Source organism: Eubalaena glacialis, chromosome 18, assembly GCF_028564815.1.
Source record: "Eubalaena glacialis isolate mEubGla1 chromosome 18, mEubGla1.1.hap2.+ XY, whole genome shotgun sequence".
In the NCBI taxonomy this organism is placed as follows: domain Eukaryota; kingdom Metazoa; phylum Chordata; class Mammalia; order Artiodactyla; family Balaenidae; genus Eubalaena; species Eubalaena glacialis.
The window spans coordinates 1,138,097-1,158,486 of record NC_083733.1 but is presented as its reverse complement, the minus strand read 5'-3'; the positions used below and the strand labels follow the sequence as shown (position 1 = coordinate 1,158,486).

Sequence of the window (20,390 nt, the reverse complement as noted above, 5' to 3'; positions counted from 1 at the left end):
CGGGGCTACGGCCCGGCCCGCACCCCAACCCCACACCCTGGCCCCGCCGCACTCACCCGTAGCCGGCCAGGAAGCCCAGGCTGGGCGGGCTGACCTTGTCACTGAAGATGACCATGGGCAGCAGGTTGCAGTCAGCCTGGCAGTCCTGCAGCTGGATGACCCACCACTCGAGGAAGCCAGCTGCCCCCGAGCCCACACGCTCCCTGCGCAGCTGGATGCGCACGCCGAGGTAGTCTGCCTCCTCGTCTGGGTCGGAACCAGGAGGCGTCAGGCCGCCGCCCTGTCCGGGGCCGAGGCCACGGCCGGCACCCCCGCCCTGGCACCCCTGCCCCACTCACTGGGCTGCAGCTGCTTCACAGGGTTGGCTTCAGGCCCGTTGGGGGCACGGATGTACTTGGGGAAGAGGTGGGGGATGACCCTGCGGGGAGGAGGCCGGCAGGTCAGGCCCAGCCCAGCCCTCCCGCAGCCCCCCGGCCCCCAGGCCCCACTCACACGGACTGGTCCGAGGTGCCCTCCAGCAGGCTGGCCAGCTGCCTCCGGGCGGTGCTGTTGGGGGCCAGACCCAGGGTGTGCTTCTCGTTGGTGTACTCCACCGTGCCGCCCTTGGCCAGGTCCCTACGACAGCACGCGGTGTGACCCCCACGGGCGTGCTCCCCCCCAGCCCGGCCCCTCCTGTCCCGGGACGCACCTCTGGAAGTTCCAGGTGAAGCGCAGGGTGATGTCGGCGGTGCCGTTATACAGCTCCCGCTTCATCTGCGCCCGGCTTGGCGGGCTGATGCGCCAAAGCGCCCCGGAGCTCCCCTCGATCTGCGCCGTGACGATGTCCTCGGGGCCGTACTGGCTGATGAACTGCATGGCCAGCTGGGTGGAGGGCGGCACCTCAGCGGGGCGCAGCCAGGCCCCCTCCCATCCCGGCATCTGCGTTTGGGGGGGGGCACTCACTGGGTGCGGGTCGAACTGCTTGGACAGCTCCTCGTAGGCCTGGCGCGTGAAGGGCGCGATGGACGGCTGCTGGGCGCTCACGGTGAACAGGGGCTGGCGGTGCAGACACGGTGACGTGGCGCTAGGGGAGCCCCCCCGCCCCAGGCCGCCAGCAGCCCCAGGAGGGCGAGCGCGCCTCCCAGGCCGGGGGCTGCTCACCTCGTAGCCACCCAGCGTGAGGGTGACGGTGACGTCAGTGGGCTGGTTGACGACGCCGACCACGGACCGCACGAGGGACATGAAGAGCAGCGGGAACCAGATGATGGCCACGAGGAAGAGGATGATGAGGCCGCCCATGCCGTACTTCACGGCCTTCTTCTTCTTCTGCCCCTTGGGCTGCGGGTATCTCTGGCGGCGGGGGACATGGGGCACACAGGTCACCCGGCGCGGCTCTGCGCCGTGCCCTGAGCAGCCTGCCTCCCTGCTCTGTGGCGGCGGGCGCCGTGCTCTCAGGCTCCCCGGTGGCCCCCACGGAGTCGAGCCTTGACTGAGCATTGAGGCCGTGGCAGTGAAGACAGTGGGGACTGGGGAGTAGAGCCCAGAGCCAGAAACAGACCCTTCCTTTGCGACTCTGTAGAGGGGTGGCTGGACGCCCACGTGCCGAAGAGTCACGTTGGGCCCTTAAACCCTCGGCAAAAGTGAACTCGAACCTAAGACCTAAAACGGTAAAAGCCTTCGGGGCAAATCTCCCTGAGAAGGATCTAGTGTTCGGAATACACAAAGAACTCCCACGACGATAGAAAACCACCCAAGTAAAAGCCGGCAAAAAATATGAACGGACGTCTCTTCAAAGGTGATACACGAGTGACCGACAAGCACAGGAAAAGATGCTTGACGTTATTAGTCACCAGGAAATGAAAGAACCGCGGTGAGACCCCGCCTCACCCCTGCCAGGACCGGCGAGATCAGACAGTAACAAGCGGGCAGGCAGGATGGCGCCCCCGCCTGGCAACACCCACGCGGCTCCTCGGAAGGGGAGCCTGGAGCCCCCAGAGGTGCAGAGTTCCACGCCTAGGTGTGCACCAGGAGAAAAGCGGGCCTGTGGCCGCAGTTCTGGACGTGAATGGCCGTGGGGGTGTTTTTTAGGACACCCAAAAGGCTTATTATGGTGGAATACTACTCAGCCCCAAGAAGAAATGAAACTGTGACATGGCTGCATGGATAAACCTGGGCCGCGTCGTGGTGAGGGGAGGCCATGTGTCCCGTGGTTCCACGTAAATGGCACGACAGGAACAGGCACATCCGTGTAGAAGATGGACGGGGGCCGGGGGCTGTGGGCTGAGTGCTAGCGGGAACGGGGCTTCTCTCTGGACGATGAGCACCGTCTTAAATTGTGCTGACGGTTGCCTAAGTCTGAATAGACTAGAAACCACCAAACTGGAGGCGTGTGAATTTTATCAGTAAAACTGCTAAAAAAACACAAAAACCCAGTTAACGTTTTAGCACCTACACCATGACCCGTGCTAGTGAACCAGGGCCCGAGAAGCCAGGCCTCTCCTGCCCGGCGTCTGCTCAGGCCCCTCTGTGGTTGGCCACCCCACCACGGCCACATTCACTGTCCCCTCGAAGAAGCCCCTTCTGGCCCCCAGGAAGTTTTTAGGACGATGCTCTCTGGACTCCCGTTTCGTGGGCTGTGAACCCCAGGAGGGACCCCAGTGGGGAGTGACCAGTGTCCCCTGCTACCCCCGCCTCGGGGCCGGGCACCTTTTCTGTTTCTCGGCTGCACTTGATGATGAAGATGTTGGCATAGATGTCCTCCACGCACATCCAGTTGGACAGGGACAGCGTGGTGTCCGTCCACACCCAGTCCATCACAGCCCGCAGCTCCACCAGGAACGGCACCAGCCGGAACCTGCCGGAGGCCGGGGCACAGTCACGCGGGCCAGTGGGGAGGGCAGCCCTGCCGCGGGTGCCCAGGCCAGCCAGACTCACCCCTGGAAGAAGAAGAGGTTCAGGTGGTTGTACTTCTTGGTGAGGAAGTTGCCGAGGATGCGGGTGGGGTAGCCGCAGCGGATCTGGTAGGCAGACAGGGCGAAGTAGATGCATTTGACGAAGTACCATAGCTGGGCCACCGCGTTCTGGCTGAACATCCTGGACGGGACAGGAAGCCAGGTCAGGGTGCCTGTCTCGAGGCCGGAGCTCCAAGGTCCCCGACCCAACCCTGCTTCGGCCAGGCACCAGCAGGAACGTGTCTCCAGGCAGGGCCCGAGCCCCGGCACCTACCGCTCGGTGACAGCGGGCAGGATGAAGAACATCCAGAGGTGCACGGCCAGCACCAGGACGACCTGGAAGGCCAGCTTGCCCAGCACGGTCTTGCGCAGGTAGAGGGCGCGGTCCACGACCATGGTGCCGAACTGGATCAGCAGCATGACCAGGAAGGCCTCTGGCACCTGGTCGTCCGACAGGGAGGACGTGATGTCTGTGGCCGCCGAGTGCTTCTGTGGCGGGGGAGCAGAGGTCAGGGGTGCGGCCGCAGCTGTGGGGCTCCGTGCTCGCTGGGGCCCGGAGACCCGACTCACCCCAAAGGCCCAGAATCCGAAGATGATGATGACGAAGTCGATGACGTCAGCCAGGAACATGAGGGCATAGACGTCGGTGGCCGCCCGGTACTGAGTGTGCAGGATGTCGTGGAAGAAGCGCCGCACCGGCCAGTACGTGCTCTGGGCCCTGCAGGCGAGCCGCCTCAGTCCAGGCCCCGCTCCTCCCACCCACCCTGGCCTGGGCGCTCCCGGCCCGGTCACTCACAGAGACAGGCAGACGCTCTGCAGCCGGAGCCCCAGGGCCCTCACTCTTGCGCGGGGGCGGCTCCGCCTCTTTTCGCTCTCTGCAGCCACCGCCTCCGCTCCCACCTCCTTGCCGTCCTCGCCTTCTGTGGGGGAGCAGCCGCTGCTGAGAGAGCCTACGGCACGGAGGCTGGGCCCAGCTCAGACTCCTGACCGTCCCGAGACCCCCAGGGGCTGCCATTGCCCCGCCTCACAGACCAGACCGAGTGCAGGGAGAACCCCCCCCAACCGAGGGTCACCAGCAGTGGCCGTCAGGGACGTGGCTGGGGCAGTGGCTCCACCGGGTGGGCTGCGACGGCTGTGCGTAGCCAGGCCCTCGTACCAGGGGCTGCCCGTCCTCTGGGGTCTGTGCTCTCCTTCCTCCTCCTCCTGAGATGCAGGCTGACGCGCCTCTCGTCACGGGGCTCTGGGGGCCCATCCTTTGCTTCGACCGGGATGTCGTCCTCAGTGGGAGCCCTGGCCGCCCCTGGATCCCCCTGGGGTCCCAGCAGGGCCGGCTCCTTCTCAGCCCCCTTGTCCTTCCCACTACCCCTGTCGTGCTCCTTCGAGAGAGGGTCCTCGTCGTGGTCCCAGAGGCCGTAGCACTGTGGAGAGAGGTGGGGGGCTGGTGAGGAGGCCGGCGTGGCCGCATTGGGCAGCACACAGAGTGGGCGAGGTGGCCAGGCCCACGCTGGGCGTCGCGGCGTCCGGCCTGCCTCTCGGAGCAAGATGGCTGGGCATGTGTGCGTGCGTGTGTGCGACCATGTGCGCTGTGTGCCTACGTGTGTGTGTGTGTGTGTGCGCGCGCGTGAGAGGCGGCTGCCCTGCGACGGGGCGCATGCGCTCACCAGCAGCTGGGCGCGGTGGAAGAAGAGCACCATGAGCTGCAGTAGGTCGTACTTGACATAGCTGTCGCTCTTCTCCAGGCCCAGGATGCGTGGCGGGAAGTAGGGCTTGTTTTCGTAGCGTCGCAGCACAGCGTGGCTGTTCCAGGGGAAGAAGCCAAACTGGAACAGGTACTTGGCGACCACTGTGACCTGCAAGGGAGAGGGGTCAGCGGGGCGCTAGCCCCCGACCCGCACCCCCACTGCCAGCCCGGCGATGCCCACCTCGGTGAAAACAATGGCTGTCATCCAGAAGCGCTTGCTGGGCCGTGGGATGGACAGCATGGCCCACAGGAAGACCAGCACGGGCAGCACCAGGGAGGCGGTCGAGGCGGTGACCATGTGGTTGAGGATGATGACGAAGTAGCAGAGCAGCTCCGAGTGGGCGGCCACGCACTGGTACACGGCCTCCAGCAGCCGCAGCGCGCGGCCCTGTCCTGCCGCGAACCGCTCAGCCTCCTCCAGCTCCGGGATGTGCAGGCACCTGCGGGGGGACCAGGCTCAGAGCCTCTGGGGCCACCGGCCGGCCCGCCCGCCCGCCGTACACCCCTCCCCGCTCACCTGTCCAGGAGCAGCTCGCTGGCTGTGCGCATTCTGGCGCGGCCGCCGGCGGGAAGCTCCCGGGAGCCATGCAGGGACGCCCCGGGCTCGGTGGCCGTCTCCTCGCCGCTGCTGTGGGTGTTGTAGCTGGTGCTCGGGGGGCTGCTGTCCTCGGTCACGCTGCTCAGTGGCTCCTCCGCCCCCAGCCCGCTGCAGGAGGGGAAGGTCACAAGGTGGCCTGCGCTCCCCTCGGGCTCTGGGGCGGGCCTGGAGGGCTTTGGGGTCTCTGGTGGATGAGGGCCCAGCCGGCTGCCTGCCCCCGTGCAGCAGCCCAGGTGCCGGGGCTGGACCTCACTCTGGGCCAAAGACAGGCCGGCGGGGCGGGTCCCCGCTCCGGCTTGAGCCCCCAGACCCCTCTCCTACCTCGATGGTGTGCTCAGTGCATCACGGATCATCTCAGCTTCGCTGGCATACAGCTGGTCCAGCACGTCCCGGCGCACCTCTCCGCCCTGCAGGGCGGCGAGGGGCTCAGGGCAGCCGCGGTGGGCAAGAAGGCGTGAGGGGTGCCCTCAGTGGGCGTGGCGTGGCGTGCAGGGGGGGCCCACTCACCTGGAGCAGCTCCTGCGTGAGCAGGTAGCGCTCCGCGCGCAGCACGTCGCTCATGGCGCGGTGGTGCCGCGTGAAGTCGTGCAGCCAGCGTGTCAGCCCGTCCACCAGCGCCTGGCCCAGCGCCCACAGGAACTGCACGGTGGTCAGCACTCGCTGCATCACGTGGCTGCGGCCTGCGGCGAGGGCGGGGCGGAGGGCGCTGGAGGGACGGCCAGTGGGAGACCCCCAGCCCCCCAGCGCCTAGCCCTCGGGCCAACTCACCGGCCACCTCAGCCTCCAAGCCCTCTGCCAGCTCTGCCTCCTGGCCTGGGTCGCCTCCTGGGCACAGGGGTGCCGGTCAGCACCTTGCAGCCCCACCTCCCTGCACCCCGCCGGCAGCCGGACTCACCCGTGGGCAGCTGCTCTGCCCGCTCCCGCCGCTGCTGGTGCAGCACCGTCTGGGCGTTGGTCACCCACGCCTGGTACGCCATCTGCAGGCCAGGGCCCTGGCTTAGCACTCGGCCTCCCCTGACCTTCTGATACCATTCGTCGAGGAGCCTGGGGTCAGGAGGCCGAGCTGGGGGCCGTCAGCTCCCTGAGCCCGAGCAGGAAATGGACCATGGAACTGTGGGGTGAGGACCAGGCGGTGCGTGCAGCCCACCCAGCGTGTCCTGCTTGTGAGCGCCAGGCCCCATGCTGAGAGCCAGGGGCCCAAAGATGCACAGCAGAACATGTGTCCAGCACACACTGAGCCCGTCTCCAGGCTCCAGTGGCCACCACAGGCCTGGGTGATGGGAGGGACACACAGCTGCCTGTGACCTGTACCCCCAGAGCCTGCTCTCCCACTCGACTTGTGGGCGCAGGAGATCGGGATGGGGCCAGGTAGGCTCCCTAGGCCTTGGGGGCGTCCGTCCGTCCTCGTGCGGCCCTAGCCAGCCCAGGCGCTCACCTGGAAGGCACTCTGTGCTGACGGCCGGGGGTCCTCAGGCTGGGCCTCCTCCTCCTCCTCGCTGTCGGACTCGAACAGGAAGTAGTCCCCGGAGTGGATGACTGTGGGCAGGGGTCACTGAGAGCTGGCCGCCCCCACGGCTGGGCTCTGCCCCTCCCTCCTCCTCCCCCCCCGGACCCTCGAGTCCGTCTCCTCGGTTTGGGGTAGGTCCAGTAACAGCCTGGCCACGCCGGGTTCCCTCAGCAGCCTGTGACCCTGGGCCAAGGCCTGCACGCCACCCTCCCCCGAGGGATAGCCGCAGGGGCTGGGGGACTGTGGCACGTGCACGGGACACAGGTGGGAGCAGTGGGACGAGACCAGACTGGGTGAGAGGAACGTGTGGGGGCAGGGCAGGGAAAGCAGGGACAGTGCCGACCAGCAGCCAGGATCCCGACTTCCGAGCCCGAGCGTTAGGAAGCAGGAGACAAACAGGGCCTGTTGTCGGGGACACGGCCCGATGACAGCGAGGCTCAGCATGAGGCCTGAGAGCCCGCACACAGGGCTCCGGGGGGGCTGCTGGCCAGGTCAGCACAGGGCGCGCTCCCTCTGTCCCGGGGGGGGAGACAGCAGCCAGGGTGGGGGAGGCCTGCCTGGCGCACAGCAGCTCTGAGAGGGCAGCCAGGGCAGGCCAGGTGGGGGCAGTACCTGTGGCGTGGTCCAGCCAGGGCCGCCACCACTGTGGCCGTGGCGAGGAGGAGCCCCCTGGACTGCCGGGCCCTGTGGAGAGGCGGGGTGAGCGTGAGCCAGCGGGGAGCCCCCAGGGCAACGAAGGGGCCACGTGGGGTGCCATGGGAGGGGGAGAGGACAAACCACAAGTGCAGACGGATAGTCACGGGCCGGCCACGTGGCCTGTGGGGACAGAGAGTGACCAAGCAGCACAGGGTAGTCGGGCCAGAAGCCCCGTGGGATGTCACACGGCACAGACACAGGCAGGCTCCAGCGGGCACGGACGCACGGGGACGCGGGGCCTGCTGAGGCTCCGTCCACACTCACCTGGCTCTTGGCTGGGGTCCAGGGAGCCCTGAAGGTGGCCGCAGCCGGCCCGGCCCTGCCTGTGCTTCTCCTGCTTGGCCCGGATGCGCTCCATCCTGCAGGGCGGGAGGAGGCTCAGTGCCGGGCAGGGCGGGGCCAGAGAGCCCGTGGCCCCACCCACACGGCACCTACTGTCTTTTCAGCTGGGCCAGCGACTTCTCCTCCGCCCTGCGGTGGAGCTCGATGGTCTTGAGGTTGGCAGCGTTGTAGAGGGCAAAGCCCCTGTGGGGCAGCGAGGGGGGTGGGGCATTAGCTCCGGCTCAGCCTGGCATCCCAGGTCCTGCCCGCTCACAGCAGCAGGGGCCCAGCCCACCAAGCTTGACACCTGCCTTGTCGAGTGCTGCTTCTGTGAGAGGGAGACCCTCCCGCAGCCTCCAGTCTTACGGGGTAGAAGATGGGGGGGGGGGTGATGGGAGAGCCGCTGGCCCAACAGCTAAAGTGCGGGGATGCACCCTCGGGCCAGCGCGGTGGCCACAACCGGCCCGAAGCGCCAGCTGGTGGCAGAGCCCGGGCTGAGGCCAGGTACCACCGGGGTATGGAGAAGGTCCTAGTGGGTCTGTCTCCTTGGTTCTCCCTCTAGGGGACGGGTCACGTCACGGAGGGACAGCCCGGGGCGCAGCGGGGGGCCCACCTGGAGGCCTGCAGGGCAGTGGCGCGGAGCTCGGCCCGGACGTGCAAGAAGTAGTAGCTGAGGAAGACGCGGCGCTGCAGCAGCAGGAACAGGAAGCAGACGCTGTCCCACAGGACGCCCGCCTCCTCCACCGGCAGCAGGCAGTCCTGGTCGCGGCCCAGCATCTCCTTGGCTGCGGATGGACGCCAGCCAGGTCAGGGTCCTGGAAGCCGCGTGCGTCCCCACGCGCCTTGGGGCCCCGGCCGCCTGCCTCGCCCACTCACGGTTGTAGTAGCCTTTGACCGTGCACACGAGGCTGAAGAGCTGGATGACCCAGCAGAAGCTGCTCTGCATCTGCTCCACGAAGACGCAGGACAGCAGCTGAGGGCGGGAGGAGGGGGGTCAGCCGGGGCGCCCCGGGCGGGGGGGCGGGGGCCGGGGACCGGGGGCCGGGCTCACCGAGAGCATGTTCTTGGAGACGATGACGGTGACGTTGTAGAGAATGAGGCAGTCCCACAGCACGAGGCGGGCGCGCGTGTCCTTCTGCTGCAGGCTGGTGCCAAACAGCAGCAGGTAGAAGCAGGCCAGCAGGTAGCCCAGCCCGAAGATGCTGACGCGCGTGGCCCCCGTGACAAACACCACCACCAGCACCAGCCAGAAGAGGTAGCGGAAGACGGCCACCTTCAGCGTGTCGAGGTAGGACCTGCCAGGCGGAGCGTCACTCTGGGCCCTGGTCACCGCCGCCTCCGCCGCAGCCCAGGACCAGAGGAACTCCCGGGCGGCCCCTCTGCTGTGGGGTTGGCATCCGCCCCTCGCCCCGGCCACAGAGACACCCCTGGCAGCGCGCGTCCTGGCTCAGTCCCGCTTGAGCCCAGGCGCGTCTGTCGGCCCCGGGAGCCCCGCGGCCTCTGCGACGCCCACCTGCAGTGGATGAAGTTGGGCACGGGGTTGGGCTCCCCCTGCAGCGGCTCCAGGTGGTCAGTGTTAATGCCTGCCACGTGCTGCCACTCCTCCGTGCGCTCGACCAAGAACACCTGCCACTGCTGCGAGGCGCAGAGCAGCAGGAGGACGTCACCTGTGGGCACACAGGAGGCCACTGCCGCGCCACGCCCCGGGAAGCGCTGGCTGCACAGAGGCCTGGCCCACGACGGGGTGCAGGGCACATCCTGCCCGGCACTGCTCTCATCCCCCAGGCCCTGGGGGGCACGGGGGCTGGGCGGAAGCATGCACGCGTGTTTACGCCGGCATCTACACACAGCGTGGATGTGCACGTGGCTGTTGGGGAACACGCCTGTGTACACGTTCTGCATGTGTACACGTGGGGGTCTACATGCACCACACGGGTGTCAGGAAACGAGGCCAACGTGAACCTGGCTGCACACCATGTGGCATCAGTCTGTGCACACCTGTGTCCTCCCCCACATCCATACTTGTGTGCACACCCATGCCCACCTGTGTCCACACCTGCGCCCACACCGTGTGGCAGGAAGCACGCACGTGAGGTGGGCCCGTGGGACCAGGCACACTCACGGAACACACGCCCCCGCAGGGAACTGTAGGACTGGACCAGCCGGCAAGGCCTGGATGATGCAGCCCTCGCTGGCCGGAGAGGAGGGTCGGCGCCTGCCTGCCACCTACCCCGCGGGAACCCGCACGGCTTCCCGCACGGCCAGCAGTGCCGTGTGTGCACGAGGGGCCCCGGGGGACTCACTGATGAGGTTGGTGGCGTTGGGGGCACTGAAGAAGTCAGGCAGGTACAGCCACCGGATCAGGGCAGAGTTCACGGGGACAGCCCGGCTCCAGCGCCACGGGTAGTCTGTGGGAAGAGGGTGCACATCACCCACCATCCCAGCCCGTCCCCAGCGTCCCCGGGAGTCGCTTGGGCACCCACTCCCACCCGGAGTCTCCAGAGCGCACAGGACCAGACAGCCCAGTTCTCACGGACGTGTGCCCAGGCGCCAGTGGCTGGGGAGGGGGTACATGGGCAGGTGGGCGGGGCACGGCCCCGTGTGTGGGCCACGGTCGGCGTGGACCCAAATGAGGCTTCATTGTGCTCCTGTCAGAATGGCTAAAATAAAACCGTGTGGATGCCAAGTGCTGGCGTGGAGGTGAAGGGGCGGGACCACCCTGGGTGCTCATCCCAGAGAAATGAAAACCACGGCCACGCAAACACCTGTGCACCACCAAACGAACGAACGTCCGCAGCACCTTATCTCCGACATCCCAGACCTGGAAACGGCCCAGTGCCATCCAAAGGGGGAAAGGTCAAGCCAACGCTGGTGCATCCAATCCGAGGAAAACTGCCCAGCAAGGAACGTGAGCAAAGCGTCATCCAGGCCACAGCCCAACGCACCTTAACTGCATCTCATGAGAGAAGCCAGACCCCTAGGTTACACCATCCAAAGGCAAACCATAGGGATGGAGACCACGGTGGTCGCTGGGGATGGGTGGGGGGCAGGGACCTGGGGACGGACACAGCTCTACATGCCGGTCAGCAGCCACAGCGTGAACTCTACTACATGGTTGGGGGACCCCGGGACGCAGCGCAGACTGACAGGTGACCTAATTGGACAGCGTGTGTACGACGCACCTCCCGGGAGGGGCCGGGAAGAAAGGAGCTGCCCTAAGTAACTTTGCAAACGGTGTCTTGACAGAAGAAAGACACTCTCCACCAAGACGAAGGAGGAGCAGTGACACCGCGTAGCAACGTGCACACCCAGGGCCAAGGTCTTGGTTTCTGAATTTCACCCTCCAGTGAAAGGAACCAGGCTCTGTGGGGCGGGGGCCAACTTCCTGGGGATGGAGGCAGGGGGTTTCCGAGGCAGCAGCGCCTGGTGGGGCCAAGAGTGAGGACGTATCCCAGGGCCAACGCTGGGACGGTGTGAACACAGAGCACCAGCGACAGGCGTGCAGCAGAAGCCTGGGAATAAAGGCCCAGAGTCTCTACAGATGAGTAAACAACTGGACAGATCAGCGGGGAGAAGGGACAGCTCTTCTTTACAGATGATGCCGATCAATCACCACAGGAGACAGAAAGTCACTGTTAGAGAACCAAACAGCCCCCGCGGGCGGATCCACCGAGCGCGCTAAAACCAGTGGGCGCGAGTTCACACGGAAACAAGACTCCTGCCGGGTCCTAAGCTCACCCTGCAAGTGAACACGCGACAGTGACAAGCACCGGCGAGACTGGCGGAAAAGGGGTGTCACCACGATGAGACACACCAGCCCCAACGTGACGCACTGAGACGGGCAAGTCACGGCCGTGGTTTTCTTGCCAAAAGTGCGTAACCTGGTCTAAGGGAGAAACACCCGTCGATGCTGGGTTGAGGGGTGTTCTACAAACGACCACTTCGTGTTCCCCACAGTCTCCAGGTGATGAAAGACAAAGGAGCCCAAGGAGCTGGCCCATGGGGTCTGCATGGGGGCCAAGGACAGAGAGCGGTGGGGGCCCCTGGGGACAGCCATGCGGGCCCGTGGTTCCGGCCGTGGTTGGTGGCCTGGCACCCATTTTGGTTCTTAACATTGGGTGCTGTGCTGGGTCGCTTCAGAGGCTGCCGTTCCCATCGGGGAAACTGGGTGAAGGACGTTTAGGAACTCTGCTCTGCATCTGCTACGCTTCAGCCAAAACTCACAGACTGTAACCCAAAAGGGGCCTTTCACGGGGCAGGGGCCTGACTTCCAAAAATACTGACGAGGACATCGAAGTGCCTGCTTGGAGGGCTCCACGGGCACCTCTGAGACGCTCTGAACGTGAACGGGAATTCACAGGATGGATTACACAGCGTTCAGACAGAACCCTGCACCCGCTGACAAGACAACAGGAAACAGAGCGGGGAGGGAGAGAAATCAAAGCTCCTTCTCACAGAGAAGCCAAGTAACAAACGTACCAGGAAAAACAGAAATCGAAAATGTCCATTTTAGGAAGTCCCGCCAACGGGAGGGAGAGTCAGCAGACGTGGACACATGGGGCAGAGCGCTGGTCCCCTGACAGGGTGGGCTGGGGGCCCCCAACGCCCTGATGGCCGCTTGACTCCCCATCATGGACCATTCCTGCCCAAGCATTCACCGGTGTCTAAGCACTGGGGCACAACCCACAAATCCAAGTTCAGGGCTTTCTGTAAGCCCCCTGGCCTGACTCTGGAAAGGTCACAAGAGACAGAGGCTGGGACAGTCTTGACCAAAGGCGACGGGAGAAGAGGACGGCCAAGCACTCCTGTCAGCTCCTGGTCAAAGCCAACGGCTACCAGGGACATGGACCTGAGGACGAGGCCGCTGAGTATGGATGGCGCATCAGACCGGGGTATCATCCAGGGATGGACGGCCGGGCGTGGTCACCGTCCTGAACACAGAGGGTCCCCGCCCTGGGTGTACTGAGCGTGGAGCCCACACAGACTCCCATTTGCCTGGGAAGAGCGTACAGCTGCTCCTTGGACTATTCTCCCAACCTCTCCAGTTGTTTGAAAGTTTTCAAAATAGAACGTTGGGCAAAAAGAAAGCAGAGGATTAGGGGAGACCAGCGAGGGGGCCAGCACGGCCCCCAAAAGTCAGCACGGCTGCAGCCCACAGAGTCCGTGCACGGGGAGGAGGGGGCTGAGGCCACTCCAGGGGCTGGGATGCCCAGGTTGGGTGCAGCCACGCACGCCCCACTCACCCCGCGCCCGCCCCAGCCCGCAGGCCACCCTGCTCACCGATGCACAGGGCGGGGGGGATGCCCAGGCACAGCAGGTACTGGTAGAGCAGGAAGAGCGCCAGGAAGAGGCAGTAGTTGGGCCAGAGGCGGGCGATGGCCTCACGGCGCCGGCGGGTGAGGATGGCCACCAGCCAGCAGCCGTGCAGGATGACCATGAAGTTCATGCGCTGCCCGATCACGTTCACGGCCATCAGGAAGCAGATCTGGGGGTGGCACAGCGGGACAAGGTGACCAGGATGGGGACACAGTGAGCCGGGGGAGGGGCCCTCCTGGCTCTGCCTCTGGGCAGCCTCGGGCGGTAGTGCTTGTGCCCAGGGTAGGGGCAGCGGCCCGGGCTCACGACGGCCCAGGCCACCCTCCTGCAGGGACGGAGAGGCTGGGCACGTCTCCACGGTGGGGGGGAAACCAAGGTAGGGGCTCCGTGGCGGAGTCGAGACTCAGCCCGTCTCCTGCCGGGGCCCCAGCCCCCTGCCCTCACTCTGCAGGCCCCTCTCCAAGCAAGGCCAACTCAGCTGGAGGACCTGGCACCCTCGGTGGCCGCCCCCCTCCCCCCGCCCTGGGCCTGCCCATTGCAGGAGGCCCCACAGAGGGTGGCAAGGACCCCCAGTGGCCCCGCCCAGCCCAGGGAGGGGGCGAGGGTCGACGCCCACCTCACCTCCAGCCCAAATTTGTAGAAGAAGAAGTTGACGAAGTACTTGAGGCAGCTGGGCAGGTCGCGGTCCAGCCGCTGGCGGGTGCCGTCGGCGCAGACGGCCTGGGCCGGCAGCGGGGCCAGCTGGTGCCGGCGGCGGTGGTAGTCCTGGCACCGGTACACCATGGCCTCGAACACCAGCAGCAACAGGATCTGCAGGTGGTTCTGGGGGGCGTGGGCAGTCAGGCCCCGCCCACCCCCGGCTCCACCACCCCACCTGGCCCACCCGCCCCGCACTCACTTGGATGTAGCCCAGGTTCGGGAAGCCCTTCCGCACCCCAAACCAGTTGGCGGGGTCGATGGGTCCCCGGTACAGCAAGGACTCGTGGATCTCCGTCTTCTGCAGGTTCGTGCTGTTGGGAAAGGGCTGGGGGAGGGGCGGCGTCAGCACCTGCTCCCCACCAGGAACCGGACGCTGACCCCAGGGACCGCCAGCCCCGCGCGACACCCCTGCGGCAGCCACAGCTCCGATGGGTCTGGGCCAGAGCACAGCTGTCGCCAACCAGGGACACGGGGGGCTGTCAGCCTCCCCACCACCTCAGCGGAGACAGGGAGGCCACTAGCAGGGGCTGGGAGAGTGAAGAGAAATCTATGGGTGGGCTTCCCTGAGCAGCCGCCCCGCACTTCCCTCCAGTGGACGTCGGCCTCTGTGCCCCTCACACCAGGACCTGCACTTCCGTCAGGGAGTCAGCCGGGTCGGGACACATCTCTGAACCCAGATGTCTCGACCTGGGGAGCGGGTCCTCCGCGGGAAGCCCAGGCCCCAGGGACAGGCCCTCTGCGTCCGTCCCTCCAGCCGAGCTGGAGCAGCAGCCGTACCTCGGTGCAGTTGCTGGCGTACTCGTGGGGGCTGACGACCTTGAGCTGGTACAGCATCTTGCACACGATGATGACACAGGTCCACACGGTGGCCAGGCAGGAGGCCATGGGCCGGAAGCGGGGGTAGGGCAGGGCGAAGGCCCAGAGCACGACCAGCAGGAAGTTCAGCACTGACACCTGTGGGCAGGTGGGCAGCGGCTGCAGAGCTGCGCCCTCCCCACGGGCCCACGATCCGCAGCCACGTGCCGGTACCGGCTCCAGGGAGGCCAGCGAGGGTGCCTGAGCGTGCCCACACTCACCTCCTTCAGGGCCACCCACGTGGTGTACAGGGCCACCAGCTTGAAGACGTGCAGCTCTAGCAGGCGCCGCGTGAGCACTTGTGTGCGGGTGAGGACGTCCGAGAAGCCGGCAGCCAGGTCCAGTAGCCGCTCGGCCACCAGGCCCCACTTGCTGGCTGGGGGGTTGGGGGGACGGTGAGGAGGAGGGAACAGGGCCTCTGTGGCCTGGGCCGTCCTGTCCCATGTACTGACGGGGCTCCGGGGCTCAGGATCCGGGCACCTTGAGCTTACCCTCCGGGACCTGTATGGCCTGGTGGGGGCCGGCCACGCCCAGCCCCTCGTCTCCGGGTGCCGCCTCCTCTTCCTCTTGCTGCAGCAGGGGGGTCCCGCTCACTGTGTCCTGCCTGGGACAGGGCCCCGAAGTGTCCTTCCCTCCCGTGTTCCTGGGGTGCCCTGCAGCCCCTCCCATTCCTGCCTCCCCAGGGACAAGAGAAGCCCCACCTGCCAACCCCCACCCGGCGCTGGGACCCCTGTGCTGCAGCCACTAGGTGGGAGAGTGGGGCCCGGCTTGACGTCGTGATCCCCGCGGGTCGGAGAAAACATCCAGTACCTGAGGCCCCGGCACCTGCAGGCAGCGGCCGAGGCCTCAACCCCGTTCCGGGTCTCCCGCCCTAACCGTACAGCCTCCATTCCCGCCCGAGACCGGCCTTCCCCTGTGCGGGTTCAGGGGACGCTCTGCAGACCCGCAGGCCCCAGGAGGGAGGACGGGCGCACCTGTGAGCCCAGCGCAGGGTGGGGGCGCTGGGGGGGGGGCGGTGCTCGGGGTCCGTGAGCTGCATGAAGGGCCTGTGGCAGTAGTGCAGCTGCAGGATGCAGGCAAGCAGGAAGAAGCCAGGCACCAGGATGCTGGAGAAGAGCTCAGACACGCTGAACTGCTCCAGGCCCAGGTCCCCCAGCCTGTGTAGGAGGGGGTGTCAGTACCGGCAGCGCGGCAGCCGCGGCCCCCTCCCCACCGCGCCCAAGACTCACTGCTCATCCGTGAGGCCGGTCAGGTTGCGCCAGTAGGCGGGGAAGTCCTGGAACTGGAAGGTATAGACGGCCACCAGCACCAGCATGGTGTAGGCCACCACCAGCCACCAGAACGCCTTGAGCAGCTTCCGCCACAGGCTGTAGTAGACCTGCCGGCCAGCCAGGCGCGGTGAGGTCAGCCCGCGCGGCCCTGCACGCCCGCGCCCCGCGCCCCGTGCCCCCACGCCCCGCCCCCGGTACCTGGAAGAGGGTGAGGCAGAGCAGGAAGAGGAGCATGTAGACGATCTTGTACACGACAAGGCGGCCGGCGAAGCTGACCACGATGAACATGCCGGCGCACACGTAGACCCAGTACTTGGCATACACGCCCCTGACCAGCTCCCCCAGGCTCCGCAGCAGCGTCCGCGTCCGCGTGGGCTCTGCGGGCCGGGCGGGGTGGGGCGAGGGGGGCGCGGCCTCAGGACCAGGCGGGTGGGGGAGGGGCCGCGCCCGCGCCCCCCCCTTCCCCCCTTCCCCCGCCGCCCGGCCCGCTCACCTGTGGCGGCCACGGTGACCTCCATCAGCGCCACGGGGTCCCGTGCCCTCTTCAGCAGCTTCTCCTTCACGAACTGGCGCAGCAGGAGCCAGAAGGTCAGGGTGCACAGCAGCTGGGGGCGGGGACAGCGCCACTGAGTGCGGGCCGGAACCCCGAAGCCGGGCCCGGCCGGAGGAGCCGGGGGCCGGGGGTGAGACCGCAGGCCAGGGTGCACAGCAGCTGGGGGCGGGGACAGCGCCACTGAGTGGGGGCCGGCACCCCGAAGCCGGGCCCGGCCGGAGGAGCCGGGGGCCGGGGGTGAGACCGCAGGTCAGGGTGCACAGCAGCTGGGGGGCGGGGACAGCTCCACTGAGTGGGGGCCGGAACCCCGAAGCCGGGCCCGGCCGGAGGAGCCGGGAGCCGGGGGTGAGACCGCAGCGGGAAGGCGGCCCGCCCGGCGCCCACGCGCCAGCCTCCCTGCTGGCAGAAGCTCAGCCTCTCCTACGCGCGCACGAGTTCACGCACAGACGCACACGCTCCCACACAGCAGCTCCTGCACTCACACACCACCCCGTTTGCACACAGACCCGCAGGTGAACGCGGGGTCACAGGTGTTTGCACACTTGCAGGCTCCTGGGCTCGCACAGTGAGATATTACTAACCCACAGGCCCCCAACACGTGACTGGCAGCAGCACGGACGTCCAGGTGCAATGGCCTGTCCCAGAAGGGGACACGGCAAAGGCACAGACACTCACTGAGACCCAGGGGCCGCGTGCGATGCTCACAGAGCCCGTGTCAGGCAGATGGGATGACACCCCCAGCAACACGAGGTCATCACTCGTTCATTCAACAAACGCTCTTCGAGCAACTACTCCGGGCTAGCTGGGTGACCCTGGTGACAACCAGACACGGGCCCCAGGCTCCAGAGCGCCCACGGCACTGGGAGCTGGACAACGGGCAGCGTGGCATCCTCACAGGCGCTCAAGGGGCGGCAGCAGACTCACCATGGCGCCCAGGTCCAGGCAGGGGTAGCGGGTGTGCTCCAGCCCCAGCTGGCGCAGGCTGACGGGGCCCAGGGCGGTGGGCAGCTCGGGCTGCAGGTCCATGGCCCACACGTAGCGCAGGCTGCAGAGCGCCAGCCCGTAGAGCAGGATGAACGGCGAGCAGAGCATGGCCATCTGGTGGCGGCTGCGCACGGTCCAGATGAGACAGGCCCAGAGCAGCAGCACGAAGGTCAGCCAGCTGTGATACGTGATGCTCCACACCTGGACGGCCGGGGCGTGGGTAGCGCTGCGTGGGACACCCGGCCCGGCGCCCAGACCCCCTTCCCCCAGGCTGATGAGGCGGTGGGCCCCCGGGGCCGGGGTGGCGCTCCGACAGGAAGGCCAACCTGCCCCGCTGGCCCGGAGAGCGGCCCTGGCACACCCACACACCCACCGCACGTATGCGCGCACTCACACACGCGCCTGGGGGCTGGCCGGGGCTGCTCTTGGCCTAGCAGGTCACAGCCCCAACCGCTTCTGGCGACAAGGCACCGGGACACCATCTGTCGCGAGGGAGCCCGCGGGAAGCCCCAGCCCGAGGGGTGGCCCGGGCCAGCGCCCTTACCATCATGGCAATGAGGGCACATACGTAGCTCTGGTCCATGATGAGGTGGCCCAGGCCGTGCAACGGAGACGTCTCCTTAAGCCCAGTCAGCCTGGGGTGCGCTGAGGGGTGAGGGCAGGGGTCACCAGGGAGGCGAGACCCCTGCTGGGGAAACTCCAGCGTCAACAGGCCCGAGCCCCTTGCCCACACCCAACTGGGCCCGAAAATGCAGACAGCGTGCTGGAGCCGCAGCCCAGGTGGAGGGGGGCCACGGCTGGCACAGGCTCATGGGGCACTGGGGGCGGAAGACACGGGCAAAGGGCCCGGGCTCCTGTCCGACCCTGTTCCCGATGTGCTGTGGGACCCTGGCCAGTCCTCGCCCCTCTCCGGGCCTTGGTTTCCGAGACTCTGAAGGGATGGGGTGGAGGAGACTGCCCTGATCCCCTTCCAGCTCTGTGAGCACCCATGTCCCCAGATGCCAGCCCCCGAGGCCAGCGGCTTCATCCTCTGCTTTGTAAAATGGAAATCGAGGCTTAGTACCAAAAAAAAAGGAAAAGGAAAAAGCACCACAAAGCCCTGCCCTGGGGACCCTGTCTACACAGCTCCCAGGTAGCCGCAGAGGCAGCCCAAGGCAGAGCAGTCAAGGTCTCTGGGGACTGGAAGGCAGGGGGGAGACTGGAGACCCCGGCAGGGTCTCGGGTTCCACGAGCATCACAGCTACCGCGCCCGCCCTGGGCAGCCCCACAGAGGTGCGCAGCGGGACAGGCCGACCGGGCGAGGCCACCAGGGGGCAGCAGCCGTGCGGCCGCGTCATACTCACGGGGCCGCTGCTGGACAGCGCTGTGGCCCGTGAGGTCGTGCACGATGCAGTTGTCCTCAGGGTCCGGCGGCACGGGCACGGGCATCGTGTGCTGCAGACAAGCCAAGGCCCGTGAGCCGAGCCTGGGGGCAGGGGGGCGGCAGCCCCACCGCTCAGTCCAGACCCCTCACCTGGGTGGCCTCCTCCTTGGTGGCTGCAGCCCTGGCCTGGCCCTGGGGCCACCGGTCCACCTCGGTCAGCTCCACCTCCCACTCCTCGTCGTCCCCGGCCGCCTCCTTCCCCTGCGGAGACCGGAGGGGAGAGCTCAGCCCCACACCCCGGCCCGAGGGGTGCGGGGGACACAGGGCGCTGGCCTGGGCACTGACCCAGTCCGCGGGCTGGCGCACTCGGAGCTTCAGGAGCGAGGTCACGGTGTAGTAGAGAAGCAGCAGGATGCCAGGGCTCACGTAGACGGGCCAGTCGTGGCTGGTGTTGAGGACCAGCACGTTGGGGCTGGAGCAGTTGGCGGGGGCCACGAAGTCCTTGAGACCGAACACCCTGCCCACAGAAGGTGCGTTACTGACTGCGGCGAGGAAGTCACGGGTGCCAGGTGGGCAGGGCCGGGGCCCCATGGGCGAACCCTCACCTGGCCCAGATGCTGGCAGGTGGGAGCATGGACTGGGCGAGGGGCGTCTGGTAGCAGTAGAGGCAGAGGAGATGGCCGGCGCCAAAGCAGCCCACCATGACGCAGAGTGCACTGAAGCCCAAGGGGCTGATGGGAAAGTGGCAGGCCCACCAGGTGCAGATGGTCAGGAAGAGCAGGAAGTAGACACTGGAGAAGGCTGAGGGGTGGGCGATGCCTGCAGGCCAGGCAGAGGCACACAGGGTCACTCCTGGCCTGGGCAGCCTGACCGCCGTCTCGCGGGTCAGTGGGGAGCTCGGCTGCCGAGACCCCTGCCGGTGTGACCGCCAGTGGTGGGGTCCCAGCCCCCTGCCCAGGGGGTACCTGCCAGCGCGAGCAGCACTACGGCCAGAGTCCGCCCAGCGGCCACCAGCAGCCAGTGGGCTGTGATCCGGAACCGGGCGGCCAGCCACAATCTCCGCTTGCGGGGCAGTGCAGGGGCTTCCTGCAGCCCCACCAGGGAGCCGGTGTCCACGTCCCCATCATCATCATCCTGCCAAGGTCACGGGGCGGGGGGAAGTCAGGTGCGTGGGGGGGGGAGGGGGGAGGAGGGGAGGGGAGGGGAGGGGGAGGGGAGGGGAGGAGGGAGGGGAGGGGAGGGGGGAGGGGAGGGGAGGGGAGGGGAGGGGAGGGGGAGGGGGGAGGGGGCCGCCACTGCAGCCCCACACCCTCCCCTCCCCACACCCACCGCGGGCCCTCCGAGGACACGGGGCCGCCAGCCTGAGTGTGGCCGCGTGCTGCCGTCCAGGTCCAGCTCCACCCACCGTCTTCCCACCGCCTCACTCGGGTTCACAGCCCTGGAGGCGGCCCACTGCGACAGCAAGACACGCTCCTGCCAAGGCTTGGCGCTCAGATGACTGACCCGAGCAGGCTGACCTCACAGTGCTCCGGAGCCCCTCAAGGGCCTCTTTACTC

General features: G+C 67.2%; 1 protein-coding gene across 4 annotated transcripts in view; it reads right to left on the bottom strand.

The window, feature by feature from the left end:
- The window catches only part of PIEZO1 (piezo type mechanosensitive ion channel component 1 (Er blood group)), a 50,444-nt gene that overhangs the window by 457 nt on the left and 29,597 nt on the right, over nucleotides 1-20,390 (bottom strand). Inside the window, exons 1-46 of one of the 4 annotated variants that reach the window (XM_061173020.1) lie at nucleotides 20,164-20,337; nucleotides 19,800-19,968; nucleotides 19,440-19,653; nucleotides 19,180-19,351; nucleotides 18,985-19,095; nucleotides 18,815-18,905; nucleotides 18,016-18,116; nucleotides 17,412-17,672; nucleotides 16,428-16,539; nucleotides 16,133-16,311; nucleotides 15,893-16,041; nucleotides 15,638-15,820; nucleotides 15,155-15,267; nucleotides 14,885-15,039; nucleotides 14,586-14,762; nucleotides 14,008-14,133; nucleotides 13,731-13,931; nucleotides 13,074-13,278; nucleotides 10,097-10,201; nucleotides 9,307-9,460; nucleotides 8,845-9,088; nucleotides 8,670-8,766; nucleotides 8,407-8,578; nucleotides 7,908-7,997; nucleotides 7,737-7,831; nucleotides 7,389-7,460; nucleotides 6,705-6,805; nucleotides 6,165-6,246; nucleotides 6,038-6,094; nucleotides 5,777-5,949; nucleotides 5,591-5,676; nucleotides 5,189-5,377; nucleotides 4,853-5,111; nucleotides 4,592-4,780; nucleotides 4,087-4,348; nucleotides 3,727-3,850; nucleotides 3,501-3,648; nucleotides 3,205-3,419; nucleotides 2,914-3,072; nucleotides 2,686-2,833; nucleotides 1,141-1,329; nucleotides 943-1,035; nucleotides 689-861; nucleotides 493-615; nucleotides 339-418; nucleotides 57-246 (exon numbers count right to left, since the gene is read on the bottom strand). In XM_061173020.1, the coding sequence (XP_061029003.1) occupies nucleotides 57-246; nucleotides 339-418; nucleotides 493-615; nucleotides 689-861; nucleotides 943-1,035; nucleotides 1,141-1,329; nucleotides 2,686-2,833; nucleotides 2,914-3,072; nucleotides 3,205-3,419; nucleotides 3,501-3,648; nucleotides 3,727-3,850; nucleotides 4,087-4,348; nucleotides 4,592-4,780; nucleotides 4,853-5,111; nucleotides 5,189-5,377; nucleotides 5,591-5,676; nucleotides 5,777-5,949; nucleotides 6,038-6,094; nucleotides 6,165-6,246; nucleotides 6,705-6,805; nucleotides 7,389-7,460; nucleotides 7,737-7,831; nucleotides 7,908-7,997; nucleotides 8,407-8,578; nucleotides 8,670-8,766; nucleotides 8,845-9,088; nucleotides 9,307-9,460; nucleotides 10,097-10,201; nucleotides 13,074-13,278; nucleotides 13,731-13,931; nucleotides 14,008-14,133; nucleotides 14,586-14,762; nucleotides 14,885-15,039; nucleotides 15,155-15,267; nucleotides 15,638-15,820; nucleotides 15,893-16,041; nucleotides 16,133-16,311; nucleotides 16,428-16,539; nucleotides 17,412-17,672; nucleotides 18,016-18,116; nucleotides 18,815-18,905; nucleotides 18,985-19,095; nucleotides 19,180-19,351; nucleotides 19,440-19,537 (6,503 nt within the window). In that variant the 5' untranslated portion in view covers nucleotides 19,538-19,653; nucleotides 19,800-19,968; nucleotides 20,164-20,337. Of the gene's footprint in view, nucleotides 1-56; nucleotides 247-338; nucleotides 419-492; nucleotides 616-688; nucleotides 862-942; nucleotides 1,036-1,140; nucleotides 1,330-2,685; nucleotides 2,834-2,913; nucleotides 3,073-3,204; nucleotides 3,420-3,500; nucleotides 3,649-3,726; nucleotides 3,851-4,086; nucleotides 4,349-4,591; nucleotides 4,781-4,852; nucleotides 5,112-5,188; nucleotides 5,378-5,590; nucleotides 5,677-5,776; nucleotides 5,950-6,037; nucleotides 6,095-6,164; nucleotides 6,247-6,704; nucleotides 6,806-7,388; nucleotides 7,461-7,736; nucleotides 7,832-7,907; nucleotides 7,998-8,406; nucleotides 8,579-8,669; nucleotides 8,767-8,844; nucleotides 9,089-9,306; nucleotides 9,461-10,096; nucleotides 10,202-13,073; nucleotides 13,279-13,730; nucleotides 13,932-14,007; nucleotides 14,134-14,585; nucleotides 14,763-14,884; nucleotides 15,040-15,154; nucleotides 15,268-15,637; nucleotides 15,821-15,892; nucleotides 16,042-16,132; nucleotides 16,312-16,427; nucleotides 16,540-17,411; nucleotides 17,673-18,015; nucleotides 18,117-18,814; nucleotides 18,906-18,984; nucleotides 19,096-19,179; nucleotides 19,352-19,439; nucleotides 19,654-19,799; nucleotides 19,969-20,163; nucleotides 20,338-20,390 lie in introns of those variants that run through there. The other 3 variants (XM_061173017.1, XM_061173018.1, XM_061173019.1) reach the window with 3 other exon arrangements.